Raw genomic sequence first — 22,122 nt, 5'->3', positions numbered from 1 at the left:
GGACAATGTGTTTCATTTTATAGTAATACATACATGATTAAAATCTTGCCTAAAAAACAACTTAATCGAAGTACAAAATATTTGTATTTAAAGGTAAGGTAAGTAACCTTTTATCAAATTTGTTTTCATTTTGGTTAAAATATACACAAACATTTAACATATTCTTTACTCAAATTAAGAAATCCTAACTATTATTCTATTATATACATGACTAATACGTGTTTCTAACAAATCCATATTCCTTAATATTTAAATATAGTTTTAGTTCTGCTCAATTTTTGAAAAAGTTTCTTTTCAACATGCTTTCGTGTCATACAGCCCTAACACCGAAGCTCACTGGGATTTTCACCACACCGCGATAGGGTCACACTGACCCGCCCACAGCTGGTCTGGTCTCACAGTCTCACCTCACAGTTGTTTTGTTGGGAAAGAAAATAAACAATAATTTAGCTAGTGTTGTGCGCGAACCAAAAGTGGAAATTATGCGAATCTCGACAGCGAAAAGGCAACGCGATGCTGGTAATGAATGTGTAGGCGTGCGTTTTCCCGATTTTCCAGCTTATCGGTACTCACCGTGCACCTGTATTGGCATTTCCACCGATTTTCTTGCCTGTGGAGCTGCAATGGCGACCAAGTTGAGAACGATCAATTCCGCTAAATAGAAAGAGCAATCAAGGATAAAGAGCGGTGTGTAGAGAGAGAGGAGAGCGAAGCGGAAAGAGCGCGGGTGCAGTCGAAAATAGCGAAAAAGAACCGTTCCAACCGTCACAGAAGAGTTCATAAATGGCGAATAAGAGTGTGAAAGGCCAATGAAAGTTGGCAATCCGTGGGTTATATAAAAAATATATATGCAAATCGGGTGCCACGAAATGCAGGTTTGCAAAAATCGAAAATAAATCAATGATATAGACGCAAAGTCCAGGAAAAAGAAGAAGCAGCAGCAACACAGCTGAGTGCGTGTGTGTCAACGCTGATTGCTTGCAAGTGTGTTTGTGTGTGTGTGTTTGATTGTGTGCTCCGAGCAAGTGAAATCAATAATATTTGCAGCCGCAAGCAATTAATAAAAACTGCAATAATGTCAAAAAATCTAATTGAGGCAACAAATTAGCAAAGCCATAAAAGCAGGCTGCACTGCGAGAAAATTGTGCCTTTCCACGGATCTTCTGCTGCAAAGCGAAAGAAGGTAAGTAAGTCGGCCATTTTATTGCATTCTTCTCATCTCTCTTCTTCGCGAATTGCTGCATACCACTAACAATAATTTATATTAATTCCTAAATTTCAAAGTTTCCTTACTGAAACGGAGCTTTTAACTGAAAGCAAAGCGCGAAAACTAAAAATTATGTACACAATCAAAATTACTTTAAATAAAATAGAAAGATTTGGCTAACATTAGAATTGTTGGTATAAATAAACCACATATTAGATATGACGTCTTGTAGTAACACATTATAAAAAACTTTGAAGCTGTAGTGTCAGGTTTTTATTACGTTTACCAAATGTAGACTGCTTATTTGACCTTTTCCATATTTGTTCTTAGTGTATTTGTGTGTCTCCATGTGTGCATACATACTTTGTTGATTAACTTTATGGCCAAAGTAAATGATTTCAATTCACGTTTCACTGCCTCTGGTTCAATACTTATTTGCTGTCTCTTACTTTCCCCCACCCCTACCATCTCTTAATCAGCTGTGCCATGGGCTTGTGTGTGTGTGTGTGTGGGAGCGAATGAGAAAGAGAGCGCAAACAAAGAAACGGTTAGCGACGACTTTGCTGTATCCTTGAATTCGTCTCGTTTCGCTTTGTTTCCTATTCCTTTTTTGCGCACAAGAAACGGACAACAAAGGAAATCACATTAAAAACGGTTGACAGTTTGAGTTTTCCTCCTCATCCATATTGATTTAATATTTTGCATTGATTTGTTTAAATGATTGCCAAAGGCGGACTGCTTACATAAGCTATTAGCTGCTGGGCCTTAGCTGCCAAGTGCGCATTGCATCCGCAAAATCTTGGCAGACAGGTTAAAGATGTTGCTCTCTAAGCGGACTAACGGTTGTCGGCGCCCTGTCATTTCCCCCCTTCGTTGGCGGCCATTTTAATCAAAGACTAAGCGAAGAGGAGGTGGAAAAAGAGTGAAATAGGTACCTGTCATTCTAATAACATTAAAGCTTGGTAAAAAAAATAGCTACATTATCTTAGCCAATTAGCTTTGAAAATTAATCATACTATATGTAAATATATAAAAGAAAAAGACACGTGATGCATAATAATATAACATCTATGTATGTACATACATAAATAACTACATATAGGTATGTATGTACATAAATAACTACATATGGGTATGTATGTATGTACATATTTTATGAGACTTGCATATGAGACTTTATTCGTTATCCATATAATTAAAAAACATTTTTATTGATCATAAGTATAATAAATTACAAATTAGAGACACAAAAACCTAATATGTAATTTAAGAATTATGTATGTACATATTGTATGTATGTACATATTGTATGTATGTACATATTGTATGTATGTACAATCTGTATGTATATGTGTAAACACAATTGAATAACATTTAAATAACAGAGATTTGACTTATACCCGCATATGGATAATTCCGAATGAATCACGGGCACACTCATAAATTATACATTGATCTTGAGAATGAAACCATGTTAGTTTGAAACCAGCTTACGACGAATATCACGATGTATTTCATCACTTTCAGACAAAGAAGCTCTGCTTCTTTTCCTATTAAATAGGCTCACTCACCCAAGGGAAGGACAAAGTAAAACCCCTGCGTGTCTGGTCGTTTTTATGGTTTTCCCCACTGTTAATGGAAGCCATAAGTGTGGTTTTGTAGTATACCCTGCACTCCGTTGCCGCGCAATTCCCAGTCTGAACTTTCGTCGATAAGAAGGAGTAAACCCTAGAAAAACCGCAGGCTTATCTCGCAGTCACCGAAACCCAAATGCGTTGTTTGCCTTTCTGTTTGGTAACTCCTTTCGATGTTCCACTTATTAGTAGTTAAACGTGTATATTTATGGCATGTGGTTATGTGTCGACCAGAGATAACCCGTTCGTTCCGAAATACGAAACTGGGACCACTGATAAGGTCTATCTCAGTTCCCAGTTCCCTGGGGTTATTGCATTACGATTCAGGGTCGTATATCACATTAGGTCTTGGGCTGATAACGAAAGAACATTTCCTCACTTAACGGCCCATTGTTGGATTGCCCGCTTCTTTCAATGAGTTTCAATGAACATATCCTGGATCTTTTTATTGGGCACCATATAAACGGGGCATACCAATAAAGATATTACACACTTCTGAAATCGCAACTTATCATATAATATAATTATGTTTTAAATAAAAAGAGAAGTTAAGTAATTAAAATAATCGTTCAACTTCTTAATGGTTTATATTATATATTTGAGCTAAGAATTATAAGCAGGGGTTCAATAAACCATAGGTATTTCAAGGATAAACTTTGTATATCATAAAACAAAAATCGACTTACTGAGAAAACCTTTGTTTGAGACTTTTGGAACCTGTTCCTGGATCTTAGAACGCTGCTTTCCGCGTCATTTCTTTGCCGGACTCTCTACTACGCATTATAGGTGTTCTCGAAATTCGCTCGAAGAGAATCTCGATGAGGGGGCGGGATGAGTGTGGGATGACGGGCGAAGGAGAGCGATGGAGAGCGGCAGAGAGGGAGTGAGAGAGAGTGGCTAACGCTCAGTGACCCCAACTTTTCAGCCGTTGACTTTTTCCGTTCCCGTTCCGTTGTTTTTGTTGCTGCTGCTACCGCTCCTTCCACACTTTTGCGTTTTATTTTACGTTATTTTGTTTGTCGGGTTGAATGACTTTGGAATAACAACAAGAATAGCAAAAACAACGTGTGCCAGCCAGCAAAAAAATAAGAAAAATTAAAAGTAACAACATTTTTTGGGGGCCACTCGTCTTTCCCTCTCACCCTCTCTCTCTCTTTTGCTCGCGAGAAAACAACAGAGAGAGATGTAAAGCCAACGAACCCACCAAAATTTTCAACAGCTGATTGGTTTGGGAGGTAGAAATTTGAGAGGTTTTTTAGGGGGATGGTGTGTGTTTCGTCTGGAAAATGCAACTCCCTCTACCGAATTTTTTGATTTACTTTGTGTTTAGAATAACTCATTGTTAGAGGAGGGGGAGGGGCGGGGGTAGAAGGTCTGGAGGGGCCAGTAGCAAACAAAGCATTGTTTTGATTGATATTCGTGCAATGGCTTTGATGGAATTTGCATTTCTTTCAATTTGCCACTTTATCGCTTCAATCAAAGCAAACAAAAAAAAAAAATGTATAAAAAAAAATCGAAATCATGTTCCATATGAATTCTCTAAGTTGCCAACAAAAGCTTTTTGTTTAGATTTTTGTTTGCCTTCTTGCTTTTAGCGAATTTACAAAAATAAACATCATGTAGTCATCACATGATTTTGGGAATTCTGGCAAAGTTGGTGGAGCAACGGGGTCTTGAGTAGGTCGCATATTTATTAATAATTCTATTCCCTTTAGGCAAATATAAATGTTATACCTACTTGCGTCATGGCACCCATATGTATTCAATCCCCATTTTTCATTAACAAATCATAACAAAAACCATTTTTGTACCCATTTGTTCTATTCTTTAAGAAATATGACGAAATTGATGTTATTTGTTTAGTAAGTGGGTGCTATCTCGACCAGGCAATTAACTATTACTAACTTGATTTGATAGTCTTCAATTATTCAAGGACCCCACCATTCCAAATGTCTGGCTGTCAACTGCGGCAGATAACCGAAAACGCTGGGTCATTGGCCGTCTATATATTGTTGGGGCCACCGTCACCCCGTTTTTCCAATCACTCCCACAATCACCTCCCAATATGGCCGCCACACTTGGCTTTGATGTCGCAGCTGTCTGCGCTCTCAACCTTAAACTTTCCGCTTTTCCGTGGAAAGCTCATTACACTGGCACCTCGTTCGCCAGTTGTCCCCTAGCCCCACGATCCCCCCGCCAACTTTTCTCCCCTCATCGCTCACCTGACGAGTCAATCACAGTCACGTGTGAGCCAAATTACAAGAACAGCTGTGTTGGTGCGCCGGAAAACACGAAGGAAAACACACGGCAGGCAGACACAAAGAGCAAAAATACCGGAAAGTAGACAATGCCAAGGGTTGAACAGTGGTGGTTCGCTGTAATGGAAATCACATATGTATGCTTTGGAATTTCCATACCTAGAAAATAATCCATACCCATAAAAACACTAAACTTCTAAACAATTGAATTGTTTTCCTATAGTTTTTTTTTTTACACACGTTATTCTTAAAGAATATTCACTGTACAATGCACACGCGTTACATGAACTGCCCCCAGCCGTTCTTGTGTAAGTGCCTCGTCTGCCTTGAGTTTATATTTGCTCGCAATCAATCCAAGGTTTTTCCAAGGGTTTAAAAACTCGAAACTTTTCATTTGCGTTCTTTGCAATTTTACAATTGCTGGGACGGCAAAACGCCCTATAATTTATAAGTTATGGTAAACAAATCAACACATGCGGACTTTCTTAAAGATTGAAACAATGTATAGGCAATGCAGTGTACAGTGATGCCTCGTTTATGTGAACATTCGCGAAGGTGAACTATGAAATTATAATTCAAAAAAGAAATTCCCTCATTCGGAAGTATTATGATACAATAAATTTAGCAAATAAAATAATAGAGGATGAGTATGAATTTCAATTGAGCTCGTTTAATTTGATTTTAACAAATAATATAATCACTTGGTTCGTTCACAGCAGCGCGTACTGTAATTTTGTTAGTTGGGTTTTGTTTTCCTCTTTTGCGTTTGGCTGGCTTGCTTTCATAAGGTTTTTAACCGTTTTATTATCAAAACAGCTGATCGACGCAATTAAGTGTGTGTTTGTGTCTGTGTGTTGAAAACAACTGCGCACATAAAGTAAAGAGCGGAAGAGAGAGGGATAGAGTTAGCCCTTTTCTCAGAGAGACAGAAAGAGAGACTACGCAGAAACAAGCTTGGAAAACATTTTAATTCGGTAAAAGTATTAGTGGAAAAATTAACAATTAACTTAAACTATTCCACACATGCTCATTCGCACACTTGCACGTCTCTCGCATTCCATCTTAATGAAAATTAAGCGAAGAAAGCCAGACGTCAATCAGCGGAACTTTTCAAGCTTTGAAGCCAGCGAGTAGAAAAAAGCAAAATAAGGGGTCAGCAAAAAAAAAAAGAAAAAACCCCAAAAGAAAAAGAAAAAAACATTTAGGCTCAAGGGCTTTTGTGATCTCATCTTCATTTATGTAAAGCGCCCTCTGGCGATATTTTGTGCGTGGAAAATTTTTGGTCTTCAACATGACTTTCCATAAGAAGAAGAGGTATATAACTACCTGTAACTGAAGTTCCCTTTACATTTATTTCACTTGCACGAGATAAAAGGGAAGTGGCAAAGAAAACAGTAAATATTTGTCTTGAACTTGTTATCTGGGGTTGGTAAAAAAAACAGGAGACGTCTGGCTCACAGACGAGAAAAAAAGCCAGAGAATCGATTGATCGATAGAGCTGCTAATCGGTCCACGAGGTTTCTCCATTAATTATTGACGTCACTTGGCAAGCGTTATGTAATAGGAATTAAGATAAAGATTTTGAAGGGGAATTTAGATCATGTTTTAGAATACATTTGTTTCAATTAATAAACGGTTTTGTCAAGGTCCAAAAAAATGTGTCACGATCATTCAAAACTAAATATTTACAAACAAATTTTTGGAAGATATGTTTTTGAAATGTGTCAACGCCAAAAGAAAATGTATTACTGCCATCGGTTTTTTCTTTGTCTGGATGAAGGGGGTCAACAGCAGTTCTTGTTTTCCTGTTTGGACAGGATGGTGTGGAGTGGAGTGAGGAGAATCCCAGAGCCCAGACTTTTTCGTCTGGTCTTCGCTTTCGCATTGGTGTGTCTGGGCATTTCTTTGTCTGGCAGCCTGCCGCCTGCTTCTTTGTTGTCGCCGTGTATTCGTGTATCTGAGTATTTGAGTTTGAGTATCTGAAGAGTATCCTTCGGTTGCAGCAAGTTGGGTTACTCGAGTTCACTTCTTCGCTTTTTCTGCAGACGGACGACTGACAACTATCTGTGGACATAGCGATTGTGTCCGCGGCGGCTACAGTGGCCAACGGTTAAGAGAAACTCTGGACATGCCAGTCAACTTTGTATGCTGGTTGTGTGCCAGCGATATCGCTTTCAGGCATTAATCAATCTAAGATGGTTAAAAGGTTTTCAAAAGAAAAGCTTAAAACATCGTATTAATTTAAACAAAGTACATATTAACCATCTAATTAGTAGTAAACAATGCAGTTAGTTGTTATTAATAATAATATCATAAAACAATTGTTATTTATTTGATGTTCCTCTTTTGTTTATAACAGAAAGACCAACTTGTGGCAAATCTTTTGAAACAATATCAAGTACAAATCATATCAGCATGTTGAGAAGAGCACAGCAGCATTCAAAATGTACGGGCGTGTGGGTACCGTTGATAAGATTCGCATCGCAGCAGAACGGAGGAAATGAAAGACAAAGATAGGCAGAGCGAGAGAGAGAGTGAGAGGGAGAGCAGGCAAACATAAGTTCTGAATGTTGTTGCTGTTGTCTGGGTCGCTGACGATTTTTGGGGCCTGCTATGTACGGATATATGTATGTATAATCGCACATACCTACATATATACACTGAAAGCGCATGCGTTTTTGTTGTTTTTTGGCGCTCCACGCCTGTTCCGCTTCTTCAAGAAATCTGCCAACAAGTACCCGAGTTGTGTGCATGCATATATATTATATATAGCTATATGTATATATCTGTACATACATACGAACGAACGCTATTTTCGTACATAAGGCAAAACAACACTCGACAACATGGCATCTCGAACATATGGAAACGGGTTCTCTGTCTCTGTCTTTTTCTCTTTTTGTTTAATCTACGCGCATGTGTGTGTGTGTGTATGTCTGTGTTTCGTGTATTTGTGAGTGGCTTTTGTTATTGAATCGCTATCGCAACAACATTTGCTCTTGCCCCACTAAATTAAAAAAGGGTTTCACAAAAGCAAGCCAAATAATGGTAGAAGGTTTCGTAACAATCAAATAACATTGTGATTAACAACAGATAACATGCCAACATAACAATCTATATGTTTTGTTTCATGCTTAAAAATACTTTATGTAATGTTTTTCATACCACCTAATCACATAATAGGCAATTAAGTTCGCATCCACGACTGTTCACTGTCATTTGCAGTTGTCGATCTGTGGCTTACCTATTTACTGGGCTTATCATATGGGTTTATTTATTTTTTTCGCGTTTTGCCTCGGTGTTTGTGAGCTCCATATGATTTTTGTGTACATTTTTGGCCTGCGCAACAGCAACATGTTGCCACTGGGCTGGCCAGCAACATGTTGCCGCACAAATAAACCCACAAAAACTACTGGCCAAATGTACGACGTAGTTTTCCCCGCCACCGCTAGGGGGTGCACATACATATCTATATCTCTAGCCACACAGTATATACACACACGTACATAGTATATACATAAACAAAGCGCTGGCTGGCTGGCTGCTCAGCTGTTTTAGAAAGTTGCCGTCAGCAGCAGCGAACGGTTCGCAGCGCTTGGCTCCTCCGCTCATTTTTTCCATTCATTTCATTTCGAGACGTCGAAGCGAACACACGCGTCACAAGCCACCGCGTACAGAAAGAAGTACAGAAGAGCAAAGAATATAAAAAAAAAAAAACTCGAGAGCTGCAGGAATACAAATTCAACCCAATAAAATATATTTTTTCCCAGTGTGCGCGCGCGTGTGTTTGTGAAGTGCAGAGACGCTCCGAAAAGAAAAAAAAAAAATAAATACGACAAAATAAAGGCCAAAAAATCTAAGCAAACAAGTTTGTTTGGCTAATATTAAACGCGTTTACCTGCGAAACACGAAATACACACATAACGCGCTGTTCACGAGCGTTGAGAATTCAAATGCAGCTAAGCGAACGCCCAAAAATATGTGGCCACTGCCATTTAATCAGCCTCAGGACTAGAAGCCAATTAATCCAACAAAATCAAAGGCGACACAAATCCGCATCGGTTAATACCTAAAACATGAACTTGTAATCCAATCTGCAAATTCGCCCCGCATTAAATCATTGAGAAATTGGGAAGTTTTCGAAAAGTTTTCAAAGCTACAAAAAAAACAAAAAAAAAAAAGGTTCGTGCACAAAAACCAAAATAATTGTATGGCTTTAGCTGCCTGCCAAGTTAGTTGTTTGCCCATCTCTGTGTTTGTGGCCACTCAGCTGGTTAGCTGCGCATGTGTTGGTGACGTAATGCCCCAGCACACGCCACTAACACTTGTGCAGCGCAATTGGCGAGGCTCCGCAGCCCCCATCCCCATCCACATTTCCAACCCCCATCAACCCACACAGTTGGCAATAATTGAAGATCGCTCACAATGACAGTGGGGCGTCTGTAAAAGGAATTTTTCAGTCGCAATTTTATAAAAGACCTTGACAACTCAAATTATTATATTACAATTTACAGATTAACATTTTTCTCCTTTTAAAGTATTTCAGAATATTAAAGAAATATAAATAAGTACGCGTTTTTTAAAGAATGCCTTCGTAATATGTTTAAAATAACCTAAAACCCTTTAAGATTAAAGCCTTGAACTAAATGTAAATGTTACCATATTGCTGTTAACTGGATTTTCAAAACCAATTTTTATTGCGTAATAATGCATTCATTTGGTGAACTATTTGCGTAAGGTTTTATTTTTTTCAGTCATTTTAGAAAAGCTTCTTCGAAAAGTTGTACAAAGTTGAGCTTAGGGAACGGGGCCTGTGGCTGGTCACTTGTGTAGGTGAAGCACTTTGGGAGACTATGTGACGCCCCCTTCGATGTTATTTGACACACACCCATACACACACACACACTCGCACACACACGGCAGCACACATAATTTACTGAAAAGGCAATTCAAATCATGCTCTCTGGCCCCCCTGTTCCTTGCCCTCTCCCTCTCTTTCCCCCTTCCTATCGCTATCTCTATCTTTCCACTCCCTGAAATGTGGTTTTTGTGTGCTGTAAAGTCAGGAAAACTACTCGAGTTTTTTTTTTCTTTTTTAATATAATTGACACACATTTTCTAATTGTGGCGTTGCATTTGCTGTGTGTCAACACTTCGGTTGCTGCTTTGCATGGGGCACTTACTATGTATCCACTCTGCTTTTGAACTTCTTTATTCGCCTCTCCCCCATGTAACCTGTTTGACTCAATCAGCTGTGCGGAAACAAAGGCAAATGACAACAGGCAGAGATCATGAAATCATGTAACAGAAAGCTAAACGAGCTCAAAGAATAAAATGCGCAATACTTTAAACCACCCACGTGTCCGGGTTGTTAGATCAAATCTATAAAAAGAAGGAAGGGGGAATATGTGATGATTATAAATTATTATTACTTAAATATTATACAATTAGTTTCTTAATTTTGGAAAAGAATTGATTTAAAAATTAATAAATTACCTATGCAAGTTATTATTTAGGTTTTTAATTCCACTTATCGAGTGATCACTTTAGAAATAAAGTTCACTTTAAAAGCAATACAAAGAATTGAAACAGAACAGTAAATTGACAAACTTTCACTATCTGTGAACCTGCCTTTTATATAAGTGAAAGTGTTTATTTCTTCGTTTTTTGGCAGATAAGCAATAAAAAAAAACGAAAATAGCCAGGTCAAAATAAAGGAAAAACAAATAGCACCAGCTGTTTTTCTTCTTGAAAAATTGAACTTTGGTTAAAGTTTTGCTGCGGTTTTTACACGTACACTCGACCAATTTATATCAATTCAGATAGGGCAAAAAAAAAGTATGTACATAAATGAAATGTAACGAACTCGGACCCTCACACACACACACACACATGCATACATTTGTCATAGTAATTTTATACGTGCGCAGTTGAAATGTAAATGAACGAGGGAGAGGGAATTATTGGGTTAGGGGGCGTCAGAAAGAGAGGCAGGAAAAAGAAGTGGAGTTGGAAAAATATCAAGTGAATAAGGTGGCGAGCGAGGGAGAGGGAAGATCATGCGGATGGGGGTTAAAGGAAGGCATTAACACGTCTTGCGGTCATTTGCTTTTCGAGCGAATAAGTGCGTGTGTTCTTTTTACGTTTTGCTCTCGATTTGCAAGAAATATTTTGGCTAAAAATAAAAACGTGCTCGTCCTGTTCTGGCTGGCTCCCTCTCCATCCAGCCCTCTGCCTCTCTTTCGCCCACTCCAGCTGCTGGCCCCAACTCCGCATGGGTGCGAGCGAGACGCGCTCACGTGCTCTCGCATTACACACACTCGCTCACCCACTCACACACACGTGGAGGAAGAAGAGCACCATAACTGGACTGCGTTTGTTTACATTTTTGCTTTGTTTTTGCCTTATTGTTTTTGCCCACTTTGATTTTGCGCCCGTGTTTTTATTTTTATTTACTGCGCACATGTGAGCATCAGCATGGCAATGTGGGTGTGGGTGGGGGAGAGAGCGCGAATGGAGAGAGGGGTGGAAAGAGGGAGAGCAGAAATACCTCAACTTTATTTGTTGTGTAAGATAATCAGGGTGCCTCACTTTCCGTAAAAATAAGCATTCTCAATGTTACATTTCCTCCTTAAATAGTATTTATTTTATTGCAAAGGAATTTCCTTTTCTAATCAATTTTCTGTTTATCTTTTCGTTTCAGCAAAAAAAAAGCAAAGAATAATGGAATTTTAACAAAGTTTTGAAAGGTAAGTGAAGGGGCGATTTATAAAAATAAACTAGCTTTTTGATATGATAACAAGTTAAGTATCGTGTTAAAAATGTGCTTAATAATGCAATTTGCATTTATCGCGCATATTATTAAAGTCTTTAGGGTAGAAATATTAACTAACTTATTTGAAACTTAGGACAGTTTGCCACATTCCAACTTTTTGAAGTTTTAACCCCATATCATGTAATTCTCTATCGTGTGACCATGCTGATAAGCCGTGTGTAACCCAACAATGTGTTCTTTGTGCTTTGTTCGTAGGAGAAACAGCGATAGATAGAGAGGATGAGGATGGCTGATAAATGGGGTGGGCTACATGTAACCCACAAAGGTGCGGCCCCCTAGAAAACACAAAAAAAAATAAAAAAAAAACTAAAGCTCGCTCAGCTGTGAAGGCTTATGATTGGGAGGGTCACCAACACATGAGTGTTCAAACACGCACACACACACACACAGAAAATGGGCTTTTGTAAGGTCGACATCGAGGTCAATCAGTGTTTGGAACAGCGATTGTCTTGAAGTCTTTCTGGGAAATGAAAATTGAATAAGACATACAGACATACAGGGAAAATCCCCTGTAATGGAATACAAAATTAATGCTATTCAGACAGCTGTTTTCGTGGAATAAACCTCTTACCAATTTAACTTTAAATGCAATAAAGGAATACCTAAAGTACTATTAAAGCTTATTTTCATTTCCATGCTTTTAATAGTTACTTTTTAGGTTAATAAGCCTTGAAAAATGAATTAAAAAACATCGGTTTTAAGATGTTTCCGACTTATCTCCACTGCATCTCAACAAATTTGTTGCGACTTCCGTTTAAGATGACACATTTCCAACTTAACGAACTTCTGCTGCTAACGAGTATAAGTATAATTAACTTTTTACGGTGACGCATGCGGCAGGATGACTAAAGGGAAACAAAATCATATGAGATGATGTTGAAAGCAATAAAAAAAGTCGTTTTCTTTGTCTGTGGCTTTCGTTGCACTCACGTGTTAACTTTTCTTTTTTTTTTTTTTGTTTCATAATGCCGAAAAGGGGACGCCGAAATGGAAACCTCAAAAACAAACGAAAGGCAAACGGAACTTGTTTTTCCGAAAAGTTGCAACATAACAATTTTCCAACTCGCTGTCGTTTTTCGTTTTCTTATCTGCTTTGAACTGGTTTTTTTTGTTGTGTGCAGCGCCCCTGGCGGTGGTTTTCGTTACCTGCCTTTCACTCCGCTTGGCGCGCCTTCAAAATTTGTTATCCGTTCGATTTCTATACCCTCACAGATACAGTATCTATCAGTTTGTTTTTCCCATAATATGCATTTTAGATAGGCTGCTCTGTATATATGAAAAATTCATATTTATTGTTCTAAAAAGTGCAGTTGTTCAAAATAATTGCATAAAAATTTACTATAATTTTGTACGTATATAAATATTGTAGTACTTTTTCTGGCACAAGAAAATGTATTATTTTGTTTTTTATTTTATTCAGAGCAGGGTATAAAAAGTAAAGTTTGGCTTTTCATTTCCCGCATTCGTTTTCCTTCTGCCATTCGCCTCGCCTGCATTTTCCGCTTGGTAATCAAATTTTGTAATGTGCGTCAAAAAAAAAAAAAAACAAAAAAAGGGAAATACACGCAATAATAAATGGGAAAAAAATCAAACGAAACGAAAATGTGCAATAAATAAATAATTCAAGCAAGACAATCTACGTACGAACACAAGTGCAGCGCGCACGTTGCAAAATCAAAAAGCATGCCAAGGACGTTGGCCGAGCTAAATGAAATTAGTCCAACAATGCGCCCCCTGCCCCACCAGCTTTTCCGCCCCTCCGCAGCCCCTCCCCTCACCCCCCTCTTTCGGCCTGCTCTCGATCGCTTTGCCAAGCACAAGAAGTGATCACAATTATCAACAAAGTGTGGCAGTCGAGGAGGGGAAAAGGGGGAGAGACTAAGACTAGCATATGACAAACCTTTTTCGATCAACTTAATTGCTGTTGCTCTTACATCTGTTTTTTTTTTTTTGCTTAAAGTGCAATTATTTTAGCTGGCATTAAAGATTTCCTAGTGCAATTAGTTACAAGGCTACTATCTACTGAAAACTGAAAATTGCCTCAATTAGTTGTTTTCTTTCACTTTTGCCAACAAAAATATTTTGCTTTTACAGTCGAGATACTTACAAAACGATTTGCACTAAAATGTATGCATTTATTTAACCAAAATTAATTACACCAACTTAATTTCGAATTTAACATTATAAATATATTTCAGAGAAGTATTTTTTAAAAATAACGTAATCCTGTGTTTGCATTACATAATTAAAATTTGTCATAATATTATACAATGACACATCTGATGTCTAAAATAATAAATATTTCCCCACGTGTCCCATGCGATTTTCCACGTTTGTCATTTTCCGACATTTCCTCGAACATCGCAGCGCGTTTTTCGTCCAACTGCGTCATCGAGTATAATTTCCATTTTCGGGTGGCAAGCAAATTTTCCGCCGTTTTTCGCCTGCGCGATGTAAATGATAATGGCCAGCTGAAAGGGAGGGAAATAGAAACGAAATTGGCTATAATGTAATCGAAATATTATTAAACTCGCCGTTCCGTTCGCTTGTCCCCATTTCCATACGGGTTTTCACGTTTGTATGGGTTGTCTATTGTGGGCCAAGAGTATTTTATATAGTATATATGTAGCTATATAAACGCGAGTGTGCCATAAACAAAACTCAACACACCCACACACACGCACAGCAAACATTGCAAAGCAATACAAAAATCAGATGTTTTCTAATACAAACACAGAGAGAGGCCAAAAGCTCTCGCTCTCTTGCTCTCTTCTCATTGCCTTATGTATTGTGTATGCAGGTCAAGAAGAAACGCAAAAACAAAAGCAAAAGTAAAGACAAACATGTTTACCCAAGAGAGCGCGCGCTCTCCCAATCTCTCTCTCTAGCAACATGTTGCACGCGACAAATGCCATACATGTGCACCACTTGCATATCTGCCTCTTAAGTTGGTTTTGTATTTCTATTCGCAATTCGCGATTCTGCTGTTGCCAAGCAAAGTTTTAGAAAAAAAAAATCAAGAAACGCATAAATAGAATGGCAAAACGCATGATGAGTTCGTGTAGCAAACACAGATTTTACTCTTTCCAACATTATTATTAACAAAATAATATAAATATTTATTTAATTTTTGTAAAGAATTTTTATTTGCTTCAGTTTCAGCCTTTAAATTTATCCATATTAATATTACGTTTGATTCTATTCCACATCTCTAATATATTTAAGTTCCAAATAAAACAAGAAGTTACTAAATTTCTAATAAGCTAAAATTTTTAAAAATCTTGTTTAAAATATATATAAGTAAATATATGAACGAATCATTTTGTAGTGCATCTCCGTAGAAGGCGCCACAGAACGACCTTCAAATTCTCACACAGATACTCACCCACACCAGTGCGCTGCTGTTGCGAAGCTGTTGCGAAGCTGTTGCGAAGCTTGGCTCAATGACGTCACACGCTAGCAACATGTTGTTGCTAAGCTGTCGACCCGTGTGAATTTGTTGGTGCTGAAAGAGGGGGGTGTTGGGGGTGTTTGATGCATTGTGCATTGCCAAACGGCTGACATGTTGCTCCTAACTGGGTCTCCGGTTAAGTAACGACCTGGTTTCCAACTCTGCTCGTTTTTTCTCGCTTATCTGTGTGCATGTGTGTTGCGTTTGGTGCGGTGCACATGATGATTTCAGGCCGAAATGGGGCCGTGTCAGTGTGTCGCAGTTAAACAATTGGCCAAGAGAATTGTGCTGGTCTTTTGTTGCTTCCGCACCGGAAGGATAAACCAAAGTAAACCATGTCAGGAGTACATAGTGTCCAGTACATAGCCGTCGGACCTTGGGGATTCGATTCAAGTTGAGGGTGCTGCTTTCGCCATTCGACCTTCGCCACTTGCAGTGGGTGGCGATGGGCTGGAATCTGCCAGCTGCATCTGTTGCTGGGCGTATTTATAGAGCAGCCTTGTTGCGGATTTCGCAAGGAAGTCAAGGATACATTACCATAAGTCTGCCAACCTAGTTTTATGCAACCCAGTTCAATTCTAGTTAAAGCTACAAATTAGCCAAGTTAAAGCCTCTAAAAATCAATGCAGTTTTCCTATATATATATATACTATATCCATTAACTATACGTCATTATTTGTTTATTTTTCCAGTGTACTTCTGGTGCAAGAAGCAGCAGCAGCAATAGCTAGCGGAATCGGATTCGGAACCGGAATTAGCATCAGATCCAGCGGACAGGCAACCAACCGACCGACCATGATACCGACAAGCGTCACCAACTCGCCGCCGCCAGCGGGATTGGGCCAGAATGGAGCATCTGCCTCCTTGGGCTCGGCTACTGCGGCGGCCGGAGGAGGCATGCTGTCCGGCTTGGGAATGGTGGGTGTGTCGGGATGTGGGTCGGCAGGAACAGGAGCTCAGAACAACTACAGTTCCGTTGTGCTCGGCTTGGCCTCGCTGATCCTTGAGGGCAGACCCATTGCCGACGATGAGTACCAGCAGCAGACGGTGGGAGTAGTCGGTCCGGGATCAGCAGCAGGATCTGGGGGAGGACGCCTATCGCCACGACCCTCCACCTCCAGGGCGGCCATCAACATCACAACGAATCCCTATGGTTCCATGGGAGGATCGGAAAATAGAGCCGTCAATGGAAGTGGTTCGACCGGGTCGCCCAGCAGTAGTAGTTCGCTAACCCACCAGCGATGGACACAGAAGCTCTGCCAGCTGCGTCAGATTTCGCCGGCTGCCCAGACGATGAGCGCCGAACCGGAGTTGGTTTCGTTGGCCATCAATGATCTCAACAAGGACCATGGTGACTATGAAATTGTGCGACGTGTCATGCTCAATCGAGCTGGTGGAACGGGTCTGGTTAGCAGTGCCGGCGGTGGAACCAACAATTCCAGTGCCGCCAGTTCGCCGGGCTCCAATTCATCGGACAACATTCTCCACTCGCTGCAATCGCTGGCCACCACCTGCTTGAGAGGTGGACCTGCCTTGGCACCGCCACCACCAGTTGAGTCAAGACCTCTGAATCTCGGCTTTCATTGGTCGGGTTTGGTGGGATCCGGTGGCCGAGGATTGGGATTTGGAGGAGCAGCAGCAAGCATTAGCACCACACCAACAACAACGGCAACTGCCACTGCCAGCAGCGGAGCAAGCAGCTCCGCATCGCGGCCCAAACACGGGCCGCACTGTGATCAGTTCCTCAGGAAGATGGGTCTGGCCAAGGGCGAGATGCCATCCGAGGCTGAGGAGCACATCTGTGATATGTCCTACGTGAATATGACCGTAAGTCTAAGCAAATCAATTACTTCCTCGCCCATTTAAATATATAATTATATCCCTTTGCAGTGCAACCGTTGGCGGGCGTATTGCATGAAAATGGAGGCCATCCTGGCCAGACGCGAGCCCGTTTGCATCGAGGTCTACCTGGGTCCCGTGAGCCACAAGCTCTTGCTGGAGCAGTGGATCATATGCGGCAAGGAGAAGTAAGACTTGAAGGAATAGCTTTATCTTTAAGTGTCTAACGTCATCTTTCTCCTTTTAAAGAGTTCCTCCGCCCACGATGACGTTGCCTTCGCTGTGCAGCGCCATTCGGAGTCAGTTGTACTTCTCCCAGATAGTCGCCTGGTGTGATCTCCTTCGCAAATGTGATCCATCGGTGTACGACAGTGGTCGCGTCATCTTCTCCAACTGCGGCAACAATGCAGGAGATTTGGCTACCAGCTATACCACGTGCGGTGGGCAGAAGAGACCACGTCTTAACATCTTCTACCGGATCAAGCAGCACACCACCAATAGCAATAGTGGGCTACACCACGAGGATGGCTTCAGTGCCAAGGCCAATGTGCACAATTTTCCCAACGTCAACGTTTCGGAGAACTACAGCATCTCCGTAAGCGTGCGCAGTTTGCCCAGGATTAATGGTGGCCTGCCGCATGTGGAGCCATTGCCTCCTAGTCCAGCTCCACGAAGCTTGAGGCCCTGCGGAGGAGATCCGGCTAGCACGCCCACCGGAGGCGGTGGACTTCATGCTGCCACGCCGACTGGCCTGGGAGCCAGGACTAGTGCCCTCACCCCAACGACAACGGCTGGCGGCTCCAACTGTGATAATGGAAAACCAGGAATGGGACAGGTATTGGACGAACTCGATGGGGACTCGAGTTTGAGCCATCGGGAGAGGCAGCTGCAAAAGTATCGCAAGCGAATGCAGCGAAGGGACAAGAAGAGGGAGAGGAAAGCAACACCCGAACGGGAAAATAGTCGACAACAATCCGAGGAACCAATGGATGAGGGCGAGGAGTCACAGACGCAGTCTCAGACGTCGTCGGAAACCCAATCCCTGGCCGTGACATTGCAGCAGCCAAGGCGCATCGCCATGATCTCCACGGGCACGCAGACCTCTCTAAGTAGTTGCCAGCAATGTGGCAGTGAGAAGACCCTACTCTGTCTCAGTTGTACGGGTGGAGGTGAAGCACATGGAGGATCGAACGGTGCAACCAATGGATCAGCTGATAGATCCACAAATGGAGCATTAGATGATGGAGACGATAGCGACACCACGGCATCCGAAATGGAGGAAACCTCCTCTTGCAGCTTGAGCAGCGCTGATCTCATTGTGGGCACACCCCGCAACAACGCGGAGCTCTTACTTCAGGCCATCCAACGCACGCCAAAGAACCGAAATCGAAAGCCCCATCCAGGGGTTGTGGATCAGGCTCCACTGGGAGCCGCCTGTCGTAACGCAGATCTCAATGGAGGGCAGAACAACAATCTTCTGAAGGCCACACCCGCCACCAGTGGCTGTCAAGTGTGCAAGCGCCAGAAGACGCAGCACAACTTTGCAAACGGAAAGGTTCACCAACCCACCAATGGGAAGCAGACGAGCAATGGCTATGCCAGCATGCATCAGGAGGCGGAGAAGCAACCAGATGTTGTTCAGGTGAGTTCTTGAGACTAATCCAAAGAATACGAATTGCTAACGAAGCTATGCTTACAGATTCTCTCCACCAAGTTGACGCCCAACATCGAACGCTGCTCCCTGAATCCTGTAGAGCGCTGCAAGACTCCGCCGCCGGGAGTGGCAGACCACATAGTGGTGCAGTTCAAGACGCCGCTGAGCCAAGTGCCAGCCAAGCATCAACCGGATGCGATGGTGCCGCTGCAGCAGCAACAGCTGGGCAAATCCTCACCAAAGCCGGCTCAACTCAGATTAAATTGTGGCTCTAATTTGTTGGAGAGCGAGACGCCGCCGCCTATGACATCGCCACAAATGCGAAAGGCCCTGCCCAAGGTGAACCTTACAACGATCTTCTGCAGTTCAGCACCCATCGCCATCGGATGTCCCGCCTTTAGTTTCGATCCAGCTGCCTTGAGTCACGCCCATTCGCAGTTGCTAGCGCCGGATGTCAGCGTAACGCCGCCAGTGCAGAAATCCTTCTCTGCTCCCACATTGCCACATGCAGCTTCACTGTCCGTATCGCCCAGGTTCTCCAAACAAGCGTTGGCCGCCCACAAGCGGCGCTCCCGTCATTTGAGCGATCGTAGCGATCGAAGCTCGCTTGGTTCCGACGAGCAGTTGTCGGATGAGGATCTCGAATCCGGTCTATGCAGTCCAGCAGGTGGCTCGCCGTTGAAGTGTCGCGCCAGATTGGCGGCTCATTTCGGAGGACGTCCGCTGCTGGGAAATCTGGAGGAATCTCTGCTACAGAGAAGGCTCATGCCCAAGATCGAGGTGATGGGCTTTAAGCTGCAGCTGGGTGCCTCCGGCGGATTCTGTCCCACCCAGCTGACTATCCCGGCGGTCTCTTACTTCTACGAACTGCATGGCGAGACGCTCAGCACGCCTTATTTGGTAAGTTCCTGCAAAAGCGCATCTTGAGAAGATGGGGGACAAAAATTACCAGTTTATGGATACCAATACTTTACTTTTTCAACTCAATAAAACTAAAAAAAAACTTCGGCAAAACACAGTCCCGGTAAAAGTTAATATGTTGAAATGTTTAAATCACTGTTTCCTTTAATTTAGTTAGGTTTCTTAGAAAAATGGAATTAAGGAATGTGGAAAATCTATTTTTGCAGTGCGAGATTCGTTTGCCGCGCAAGGGTTATTCGGTTCCAAGGTCGGGCACGGTGCAGGCCACACTACTGAATCCCATGGGCACGGTGGTGCGGATGTTTGTGATACCCTACGACATGCGGGACATGCCACCGCTGCACCGCACCTTCATCCGGCAGCGCATTCTGGCCGAGGAGCTCAGCCAGGAGCAGGATAAGGGGCACAAGGTGCCGCGGAGTCCAACAGTGACTAGCACCACCAGCAAGCTGGGACACTTCATCAGCGCCGAGCAAATGAAGCGGCTGCGCTACTCCATACACCTCAGGTAAATATTTCACAAAGATATGATCATATATCCTATATCTTATCTTTGCAATCAATCCCCCTAGGTTCCAGACATCGCGCTCCGGACGATTGTGCCTGCATACGGACATCCGACTGCTGATCTCACGCCGCACTGATTGCGATACGGCGGCTGCACACGCGAAGGGCGTTTTGGAGGCACCCAATGAGCTGGTCACGGACACAATGATGCCCGCCGAGCCGCGCTACAGTGCGCGACAGGAGAGCGCCGGCAGGATTTAGTAGCTACTGCAAGCCCTGGGTGGCACCATCGAGCTGCTACGCCGCCTGTGCAAGCAGCTCCAGAACAAGTGGCAGCAGCGGGAGGCCAGAGACCTCTGGCAGTGGCCCAGATACCAATTGTAGAAGGAGAAGGAGAGGAAGCAGGATGAGAAAGAGGATGATACGGAGGGCAGGTGGCGAAAGAAACTCCTGTGTGTGTGGTGGTGTGACAACAAACCAATTGCTTTACTAGATATCGTTTAATTTATACCTAAGCTTAGTTTCCTTTAATATTCTTGGTATTTCACCTCGTGCGAGGTTTTGTTCGTTTAGTTTGAATTTGAACTACTGGAAAATGTGTGCGAAAACATTGCGAAAGTAAAAATGTTGAATATGAAAGCCAAGCCAGCGAGAGCGAACCAAAACTATCTGCATCCGTATCTGCAACTGCAGTTGTATCTCTATCTGTATCTTTTGGGGTCCACAATTAGCAATACTAAAAACTATGCAATGTGTGAGTGTGAAAACGCAAGGGAGGTAACTACGCATATAGGGCATACATGCAGATACCACATACAATATATATATATATATTTGAATATATATTTATGTACCATAATCGTCGTGTAGCGTCAGCAATTTTAAAGGCAATTTGTGAAGGGGTTAGCGATTTGTAGTAGGTTTTTGGGAATAGAAGGATCGATCAGTTGGTGTGCGCTCATATCGATCGTTGTTGTTAGTGTGTAGTGTGTTTTAACCGCAGAAACTTAAGGATACAAACGATTTCGTTGAGTGCAAGTTTGAAATGAATTAACCCGCTAGTTTCGATTTTAATTTCGTATTTCCGTTCTGAGAGTGTTTATTAAGCGTGCCTGTGATACGATATGAGCTGCATGTGGGGGTGTTTCTAATAGTTTTTAGTTAAATACAATTGACAAGTACATATTGTCGTTTTACTTTTTTCCCTGTTTACAAACTACGAATTAGTTCTACCCTATTTTGTTTTCCATATGCAATAGGTGCTTGGAGTTATTTGCAACTTCAGGCGCATCTGTACTTCAATAATATGACTACTATACGAATCTAGATGTGTTGAATTCTAACCAAATTCTTATTTTCCAATTGATACCTGACTATAACTATTGTATAACAACGTACTACACAGCTATTAACAAATTTTCAATCTAGGTGGTATGAAAAACAAATGAAAAATTACATATAAAAAAAAGAGAGATAAACTCGAAACAATAAAGATATATGGTCGATGGGGATATGCATTGAAACCATCGACCGAGAATCATACAATTTACTTTGTTCAATTTGTTTTAAGTAGAGAGCTTAATGTGCGCTGTCAATAGCAATTATATGTGTAACAATAACACCAATATACAATACAATGATTCAATAAAGGGAATGTGTTTATTTTGGGTAAGGTAATCAAGTTCAATCACATCGAAATTTCATTTTAAAAAGTTTTTATATATTTCCATTTATATCTTTCGAAATGAAGGAAACTCATTTATTAATCTCTCAACTGAAAAATGAAGATTCTGATCTATAGAATTCAGTGGAAAAT

General features: G+C 41.6%; 1 protein-coding gene across 1 annotated transcript; it reads left to right on the top strand.

Annotated features, from left to right (window-relative positions):
- The first annotated feature begins 315 nt into the window (after positions 1-315).
- Positions 316-21,955, top strand: LOC6734020. Its single transcript, XM_016182287.3, has 8 exons — positions 316-1,183; positions 11,803-11,848; positions 16,078-17,212; positions 17,276-17,412; positions 17,474-18,866; positions 18,924-19,778; positions 20,006-20,307; positions 20,372-21,955. The coding sequence occupies exons 3-8, from the start codon at positions 16,181-16,183 to the stop codon at positions 20,565-20,567; spliced, it is 3,915 nt and encodes a 1,304-aa protein (XP_016027041.1). The 5' UTR covers positions 316-1,183; positions 11,803-11,848; positions 16,078-16,180; the 3' UTR covers positions 20,568-21,955.
- Positions 21,956-22,122: the final 167 nt, after the last annotated feature.

The sequence above is a fragment of the Drosophila simulans genome, chromosome 2R, assembly GCF_016746395.2.
Source record: "Drosophila simulans strain w501 chromosome 2R, Prin_Dsim_3.1, whole genome shotgun sequence".
Taxonomy (NCBI): Eukaryota; Metazoa; Arthropoda; class Insecta; order Diptera; family Drosophilidae; genus Drosophila; species Drosophila simulans.
This window is presented reverse-complemented; position numbering and strand designations above follow the sequence as displayed.